Genomic DNA, 9,816 nt, shown 5'->3' with positions numbered 1-9,816 from the left:
TGTTTGAAAGATTTCCAACCCATTCCCATACACTTTGGTCTAGTGCAATCACCTTTTGTGATGAGGGTAGTGGTGTGTAGGATTGATTTTCAGTAGGATTGAGATCGGGGGATTGTTCTCACAAGGTAAAATGATTAAAGTCTGTCTTGTACTTTTCCATTCACCTACACATTTTGTGCCTGAGACACTTTATTCATGATACTGAGTTCATACAACATTGGCAACTGATGTATCACGTGATGGCCAATGGTCTCCAACCACAACTTTTGGATTTAAGTTATCTTAATCAATAGCAAAATATAAACACAAAAGTCAATCTAGACTGAGTACTGTAAGTCAATATCTTGTTCAGTTATGTATTAGGTAACAGTTAGAATTCAAACCAGAAAACACTGTGACTAAAAAGCACAAGGGTCAGGCTTCCCTGATTCAGTTTTCCCCAAAGACTTTAGCTTTAAGTTAAAAGACTAGTCTGGAATAGACTACCTTAGCCATGTGATGAAAGCTGACACAGGGATATTCTGATTAACTAATACCAATCAATAAATTGAATGGGCTGAAAGGTTTCCTCTCATTTGTAACCCTTTGAATGTTTTTACTATCTAATAAATAGGAATGATGGAACCTAAGGAGGACACATAATGTGCTCTCTGGCAGGGATGGAAGCAGAAGACAGAGAAGACAGTGGATCTGCTTTATCATACAAGACAAGTAATAAACTTGCAGATGAAGAATTCACACTACCTGAAATCAAGACCTAACACTAAGCAAGCAACAGCAAAATAGTTCAATACATCACAATTACTAAAGTAAGAAAATGAGTAAAAAACAATACAGGAATCGTTAACTTATTTAGTATATGAATGCATATATTAAGTATTTCTTATAAAGTAATGTTATACATTTGAATCTTTATAGGGAAAATTAGTTTAAACACAATCCCAAGAAATTATTCTGTACCTGTGTTCTACTGTGTTGATAGGTACCCTGAAGTCTTTGTCAAACAATTAATGAAGATATATGAATATATAAAAGGCTATGCATATTCAAAAGGCATTGTCACTCACCATGTAAATCAGGGAAATACATCAATCATACTCTCAAACAAAATAAAAATACTTGCTCAATGATCCAGATAATGCCTGCATGAGGTCAAAACCTTGAAATAGCTTTGACCTTGAAACATCATTACTTTACATGTACTGTACATGTACAGTATAACAAAGTAAAAGAACAGAATAATCTTCTTCCATTGTCCTCTTTCCAGTTACTGACTTTCCCCGGTGTGGTGTCTTTCTCAAAGTGGTGACCGTTCCAAGCGTCACAGGAGAAAAAACTTCCCTTTTTGAAAACAAGTCACATAGTCTCAAACTACAATTGGTGTCTGCTGAACAGAAATTTGCTCTGATCCTCTTTTGTGCACAAATGTTTCAAGCGCTCCCATGTCCTTGAGGTCACTAAGTTTCCTTGAGAAGGAGCTAAGTCTGGTACTGATGGAGCTCCTTTTCTGGGAGAGATTAGAGGACCTTCTCTCATACAGGTGGCTTAACTGTTTTCTGAAATGGTTGCCCACAAAGCAGTAGAGAAAGGGATTGATTGCGCTGTTAGAGAAAGCCATGCATAGTGTGAAGGGTACTGCTGTGTCGATTAACACTTGTACCCTGCAACTGGTTATGACATTGAGCCTGGTCAGCACATCCAGAAAAGTGATGACGTGGAAGGGAACCCAACAAATGAAGAATGCCAACACCACAGCCACCACCATCCTCAGAACCTTATCTCGTTTGTCGGAAGTTTGCTCCAGGCCTGGAGTCCCAAGTAGATGTTTGCCAATGCCCAGGTAACAGCTGGCAATCACTGTGAAGGGAACCAGGAAGCCCAACGTGTTCTTCATTAAAGCCATTCCTGCAAACCATTCAGAATAATGGGTCTGGGGAAAATCCATTACACAGGCTGTGACTCCATGTTTCAGTTCATAAGTGTTTCTGAAATACATGGTGGGTAAAGACGAGAGGCTGGCCAGTACCCACACAATGCATGTCACAGCTCGCGCCCTACACAATCTCCGACTGCTCTGGGACTGAAAGGGGTGTACTATGGCCCGGTATCTGTCCACACTCATGCAGGTAATAAAAAATATACTGGCATATAAATTGATACACAAGACAGTGCCACAGACTTTGCACATAACAGTCCCAAAAATCCAGTTGTAGCTAAAAGAGTAGTACACAGCCCACATTGGTAGACTCAGTAAGAAAAATATGTCAGAAATGGCCAAACTGAGTATGTAAGTGTTGGCAACAGTTTTGCGTCCTATTCTTAGACACAGAACGGACACTACCAAGCAGTTACCGATGAACCCAAAAATAAAGATAATACTATATATGGCAGGAATCAGGGTGGTATGGTACCTAGACAATGGTGCTCCATGACATACTTCAGTTGCAGATGATAAATTTTCTACTTCTAATGTGGAAAACGAGGTATTAGGAAGAATGGTGGTCATTGTCATTACTCCTTCAGCATTTGTTGAAAAGTCTCCTTCTAATGTTGCAACCCTGCAAAAAGAAAACAGAGTAAATATGATTGTTACAGCTACTGTACATTATTTTATTTCACTGTTGTGTTGAATAAGACTCCACAATAAGTGTCACAGTAACTAGAGCACAATCTAAATACAATCTCAACAACAACACTTACAAAACAACCTTGAAATAAAGAGTTTACGAGTTGATTTAAGAGTAAATGGTGAGCAGATGCATACATTAGTAAACCTATTCTAAATACTTATGCAGATTCTGAAATGTCTCTGACACAAATGCTACAGCTCTCGTGTGTCCATATATTCTTATTAAATAAGAAATATTAAATAATAAAGAAATAGAAGTTACTGTAATCTAGTATGTATATTGTCTACTACGTTTGCTAAAACCTAAGAAATCATTGACATCTGAGTATGCTTAGTTTTGTTTTTCATTTTCGTGAGTTATATGCCTTCCTATCAGAAATAAATACAAAAACATTCTTTGCAAAGGAACAATTAAAGGTTAACTTCTTGCTGAAAAACAGAAACACAACATTTCGACTATTGAGTCTCCTCCAGCCTAATTCTCATCTGAAGAAAGCTCAGCAGCAGAAACACTGCGTTTCTTCCATCTAATTTTCACTTAACCTTTACTTGTTTCTTTGAAGTCAATGCACGCTTCCACAAAAACATTCTTTGTTGTATAAGGAGCAAATGCTATTTATGATGTCTGCAAAAAACTGCTTCATATTAAGCATTAATATTTGACTTTCACTTCATGTTAAGGTAAAAATGTTTCTTCTAATTTAAAATAAAAATCTTTGCTCATACCATAAAAAAACTTAGTTCATTAATAGTTTTAGTTTTTTCTGGCACATAAAGTGTTTGGAAAGCACAGCCAATAAAAATGATTTCTGTTTAACTTCCACAAAATCTAAATTAATGTGGCCTGAGGTTTGTAAACATTCACAGCAGGGACATACACTCACAGGCCAAATGCCATGTAGACTGAACTTCAACACGGAGTCACTGTTCACAGTTTCAGGGTTATGTATAAACTCTACAGCAACTGCAGAAGATCAGTTTTATATGCACTACGGTCATATGTTTTGTATTAAACTAGAAGTAAATAGGTGAAGTTTTAAATGGAATGTTGCCAGAGCTTTACAAGGAACTTATTTATTGCACATTACTAGTGATTTTATTTTTTTAAACTAAGTGTAATTAAAGTGGGATCACATATTAATTTTTCAGTAAGAAGAGTGTAAACCTATTTTGGAATTTTATAATTGGTGAAATTTAAATAAAAATTTGAAATTCTTTTTTAAAGAATTCACAAAATAGCTTCATAATCTAATAACTAATAGCATGTTACCATACCTTTTCCTACAGAATCCTGATCTGAAATCTGAAATCAGAGATGGTCTATAAGATACAGTAATGGTGGGTGTATACAGCAGTGCTGTGTGCATGACCTTACCTAAGTTATCTGTATCTGATAACAAGGACAAGAGGATGATCTGGAATATTACCTGATGGTGGGAAATCATGAGAAGTTTCACTGAACCTTTGAGAAGTTAAATATTACCTTAATGTGCCTTATTACGTTGCGGAAATAAGAATGTATTATAATATGGGAGAAATGGCAAATCGCACTGTCTTGGAGGCATGCAACTCAAATCATGAGGGAACCAAGGAAGAGAAAGCGATGAGCCTGGTCTCAGGCTGTCAAAGAAAATAAAATACAGCAACCTGTTTTAACGCCACCCTCTTAATATCACAATACCAAACACGTTAGCTCCACTTTTGTATCGCTATGATACAGAAAACATATTGCTACTCTGAAATCGGTTTACAGATTACTAAAGAGCAACCAGATACATTCACAAGCTTACAGAAATGTGCCTGCACTGAATGGCTAAAGGAACTGACCCTTGTTTTCAATCTTGAACAGAAAAGACAAAGTTTGTCCAAGGGACTTCAGAATCAAAAGAGAAATACAAAAGACATGAGTGGAAACTGCTTGGAAGAGCATTTAAAACAATCACTGTGAAAAATGCTTTGATGCTAAAATAACGTAAGATTAGCTAGAAAAGAGTCATTCAGCCTATCTAACCAATTTCATTGCTAATAGTAAATTGATCTGAGGATCTAAGCCAAACATTTCGTGAAAGAAGTGTATGTATCAGCTTCAACAGCATGTTCTGGACACCCTTTTTTGCAGAAACGTGCCTCCTGTTCTCAAATTCAAATGTACCTTTGTGCTTCTCATTATGACAAAAAAGTATTGAATTTGCTCTGTTTTCAAAGCTGTTACCTTGGCTCTTTTCTAAACATAGTTGATGAACGTACTCAGAATAATTAGCTACTAGCAAGCAGAAGAGGTACAAAGCCCAGATGGTCTTTTCAGTCTGTAACCTTTCTTGTGCTGTGAAGTTCCTAACCTATTTGGTGTAAATAACAAGGCCAAATTTAAACCTTTATAGACAATAAATGAATTTTCTCTATTCTCCTTCAATTTTATCACATTCACAGCAAATCTAAAGGAACGTTAGCTAAGTTTCCCTTATGATATTACTGTACATCACTCTATAGAAATATTTTATGAATGAGAAAGGTATACAGTATATAGGTATTTAGGAAGTAACACATTTTGAGAAACACAAAATCAATCTGCTTCACTCTATATGCAACAGGAACTAAAGGCTGACACATCAAATAAAAATAGATAATTACCAAAAACCTGGCAAGATGACTTTCAAGCTCAATGGAGAAAGTGGAATTGCTGAAGGGCTGAATAAAATATCCAACTTTGTCATTTGTTCTACTCTACCTAGTCACACACTGTATTTATTTTAGAAAAGATCAGCTCCAAACTCTGCAATAAATTAAATTATTTTAGTCTTGGATTAAATAGGCTGCAAATCAAAGACAGAGAGACCAGATCCCGTCTTAAGAAATTTGCTAGAAACCTTTTCAAGGCAAAACATTAGTTTCGCTGTAAAGAATAACATTCTTCACTTTTATACACACAAGCAAAAGCAAAAATGTTCCTTCCAGAGTGTATTTCAAGATTAGGAAATTATATTTTCACACTACATAATAGGTTTTCCAGAGATACAAGCATCTGGTTAATGTTAAGAGGGAAGGAGAAAACCATGACAAGCCAATGGCTGGCTGAAGTATTATGAGAGGTCAATATTTCTCTTTGATTCAGCCTGGAACCCAGAAACAGGCAAGAGCCTAGGAATCAGAGGAATAAGAGTAATGTCACTACATGTTGCCTTTGCATGCAACATGCAAGTATTTTATCTATATATTGTATATGTCAGTATACAGTATTTCAGTATTTTAATACAGAAACAAATACAGAAGGTATTAGGTATGAGTATTAGTATTACTGTTATTTTAAATCAACCATTCAAAACCTATTCCATATTTCAAAAGATCACTTATATTTTTGATTTGGCACAATACGAATACAGTATTTGCATAGAAAAGCATAATCAGACTATATAAGCATAATCAAGCATAACAGGCATTTATGCTTACTTTATAATAGATCTATTAATCGTATCGATACAGTACAATACTGCACTTAAATAAAAAATCTCATCTAATTTAGACCAATTAATAAAATATAATGATTTTAGAAGTGATAAGGACAAATTAAGCATAATTTTTGCAGTGAAATTATTCCTTCGGTTTGTCTACAAAGACAAGCACTTTGGAATGTAAAGAAAAAGCTATCTTTTAAAATACGAGTGTTTATTCACAAACCAGAACATTAAAAATAAAATGAATAGACACATTAAAAAATATCATGTGCAGTAATAAGTACCATTAATTGTTTATGAATTTAACATATATAACAAATAATACATTCAGTCTATAGATTTGGTTGAAGTTTGCCATAATATTCATTTATATTTGTCTGTGCGCTGGTACAGTAAAATTATTACTTTATACAGTAGATTACTTTAGATGTTCTGTGGAATCTGTGCATCAAATTCAAAGACAGGAAATCCCAAGAATTACATCAGATCTTGTATATAAATAGAGCCCTAGACATCCAACAAGTGAAATATTATTAATGAAAAATTCAAAACATTTCCATTGAGCAGAATTTGCTATGAGAAGGTGAAGACATCTGATCATCATACTTAAAAATAAATTTAGCGAATTACATTTATTTATAAAGTCTTTCTTTTCTGTGAGTACACATCTGAATGACTGAGTTAAAATAATTTCTCTGAATTTACGATACAACTATTGTATCGTGAGTGAATGAATGACACCAAATATTATTTTTAAACATGCATTTAGTTAAAAACTATACCCATCTGTTCTACTTTTACCTAAGTAAAATGTTTTCTGCATTCTTTTAACATTAAGAAGTACTATTCTTGTTTTCTTTTAATTTATTTCTGTTTACAGCAAATTCAATCTCTTACCTTTAGGGTAAAATCCTTTTAAAGGAGTACAGTGTATGTTATCTCTTTTTGTGTTGTTTCAGAAATGATCACTAGAACTTCTTGTTCTTTTCTTGTATACTCGCAACAGTCCATTGGGATTCATCAATGTAAATCAACTGGTCAAACAATTTGAACACATGCCAACAGTTTGGGATAAGAAATCCGTCATTTTGACTACTCCCAGTCCTCACATTAAACTGACTGTTGTCCAAAAGAACATGGAAAAACAGCTTGGAGAGGCAGGGCTGAAATCAAATCAAGATGTTGCATGTCACACCATTAAAAAATCTGAGGCTTTTTTTTAAATAAACTTATTTTCTCGCTCCTTTTACAACAGTAACCCAAACGATGAATTGTGACTGACCCTAATATGGGATTAACAGTGTTAAACTATCCTTTCGACAATAAGGAAATGAAAAATCAGGAGCTGTGGCTAAAATCTATCCATGAATTGCAGCTCTGTTCATTCCCAGTGCTGACATGTGGATATCAAGTAAATAGTTTCCTCCAAGCTGAGGTTCTTGTAAATCTGCAAGTAAAAAACTAAAACTGGCGTGTTAGATATGTTCTCTGTCTTTATTTGAAAGAAATAGGAAAAACGGCTGTAAGGGTGTAAACTGTAGAAGGTTCTTCAGTTCACAAATAATAGAGGTGTGTAGCCACTACTACAGTAATCGTATTATACAGCCAAATAAAAGCAAAAATCGTATTATACAGTATTCTACCTAGAAAGATACTTACGCACTGTAAAAAGATGGTTTAACATTGAAAACTACATTATTTATTAGAAAGCTAAAAGTTAATACACACCAGTTTTCCCAGAAGCAAAATAACTTGTCAGTGTGTTTTGGACTGTGGAAGGAAATCAGAGCACCCAGAGGAAACCCACATGGGAAGAACATGCAAACTCCACACAGAAAGGACTCCAGGTCAGGAACTGAACCCAGAGCCCCAGCACTATAAGACAGAAATGCCCACTGCCCCCACTGTACTGTGCTGCCCTAAACCATATATTTCATACTCAAATTATTTTTCTTTTCATATTTCATCTCAAGTATCCTTCATCCACCTTTGCAGCTGGCACCTTGGTTCACTCTGCAAGGCTAAACCTCAACTGAGGAGGCTAAACCATAGTTCACTCTAAATACACAATAAAATACATCTATTTTCACATAGGAAGCTAACCCACAGCTTTTGGGTTAGGAATTAACTCCAAGTAAATGTTGGCTATGACTTCTTTAAAGTCCTTTATAGCCAAGGGCACTAAGAGTGTTGCTAGATTAGCATAACAAACAATAATGTTATATTAATATGAAGAAATTAAACATCTAGTCTTGAGCACAAGGGATGGAATTTGGGATTAACGAAAAGGTTCATTCAAGCTTCCTGGGAAGAACCAACCATTTTTCTGGGAAGAGGACAAGTAAAAAATGAAGTAGGTACATATAAAATTCACAATAAGAGGCACTTCTGTACATAAAGAGTGATTAGTGTCTGAAACAAATTATCTAACCATGTTGTTCTGATTGATGGGATGCACCATCATGTCTGGTGAGATTTTGTCACTGTTTAACTAACTTGACATACAATCATGCAGGAAAAGCCATGGGTGTCTTCTCTCGTCAATAATCCTTTCAGGCTCAGGTCATCATTGTGCATAAGAAATGCAAATGTGCAAAGCCACAATGAGAGAGGATCGTATAAAAACAATATTTGTATGTTTCCAAGAACAAGCATTTATTTGCTGTCCATTATATTTAATTTAAAGTTACAAGGTTTCAGTTTTATTGGTTTCCTTAACCCTACTGGACCAAACGATTTAGATTTCAATCAATTTTTTGTAAAATTTAAATAAAATTCATTTGGTATATCTTCTACTAAAAAGCTAAGAAAATATTTAAATTTTTAATTGCTCATCACTAAATACTATATATTAACTTTGGATAACCCTGTGAGCTGTTTGGATATTAATGTGTGTGTACTGAAATAGCCATTAACAGTAACTTCAATTCTGAGTGTCCAGCAGCTGGATATACAATAAATCCTCAGTACAAAAGGTCATGCACATGGAAAGGATGCCATTCAGAAACGTGTGTTAAGCTCTTAGCAAGATGCGTAGCTGAATAGTGTAATATCTAAGTTCTATTAGCAACAGCTTAGCATCCCTTCCTCAGTGTTTTGTTGTCATCATTAAATGATAAATGAAAATGACTTAAATGAAAAGAAGACAGTCAGTGGCATCTGCACTGAATAAAAGTCAAAACCTTTTGACCTTTTAAGTTCCGGAAACTATTACAGGGACAGTGTAGTGGTTAGCACCACTGCCTCAGAGCTCTGTGGCCCTGGGGTCAATTCCAAAATTCAGGTGCTACCTGTGTGGAGTTGGTTTGTTCTCCCTGTGTTTGCTTGGATTTCCTCCAGGTGCTCCAGTTTTCTCCCACATTCAAAAACATAGTGGTAGGTTAATTGGCTTCTTGCAAAACTGGTCTTAGGTGTGCGTGTCTGTGTGACTGTGTTTGTGTTAGTCTGCCCTGCAATGGACAAGTATGCCGTCTAGGGTGTACCCCTCCTTGTACCTGTTGTTTGTTGGGATAGGTTACCCCAAGTCCCCGAACTTCTAGCAGCTAGAAAATGGATGAGTGGTGATAATACTACAATAGTGATGGAGGACTCAAAATTAGAGTCTTACTCAGGTGACACAATGGTAATACAATTCTAAATTATCCCATCTTTCTAGTCAACATCTTTATTTTTCACTGCTCAGTAAAATACTGAAGCTTACTTCTACTAAGCTAACAGGAAATAACTAAGAATATG

The 9,816-nt window shown here is 35.3% G+C and overlaps 1 protein-coding gene across 1 annotated transcript; it reads right to left on the bottom strand.

Annotated features, from left to right (window-relative positions):
- Nucleotides 1–152: 152 nt before the first annotated feature.
- Nucleotides 153–7,178, bottom strand: agtr2 (angiotensin II receptor, type 2). Its single transcript, XM_088649042.1, has 2 exons — nucleotides 6,979–7,178; nucleotides 153–2,558 (listed from the first exon to the last, which is right to left on the bottom strand). Exon 2 carries the CDS (start codon nucleotides 2,510–2,512, stop codon nucleotides 1,367–1,369), a length of 1,146 nt encoding a protein of 381 aa, XP_088505168.1. The 5' UTR covers nucleotides 2,513–2,558; nucleotides 6,979–7,178; the 3' UTR covers nucleotides 153–1,366.
- Nucleotides 7,179–9,816: the final 2,638 nt, after the last annotated feature.

Source organism: Lepisosteus platostomus, chromosome 10, assembly GCF_059453375.1.
Source record: "Lepisosteus platostomus isolate fLepPlt1 chromosome 10, fLepPlt1.hap1, whole genome shotgun sequence".
NCBI lineage: Eukaryota > Metazoa > Chordata > Actinopteri > Semionotiformes > Lepisosteidae > Lepisosteus > Lepisosteus platostomus.
Note: the sequence above shows the minus strand (reverse complement) of the source record. Positions and strands in the feature narration are given on the sequence as shown.

Excerpts from the sequence above, each read along its gene's own strand:
- agtr2 (XM_088649042.1), bottom strand. The coding sequence starts at position 2,512 with ATGACAATGACCACCATTCTTCCTAATACCTCGTTTTCCACATTAGAA.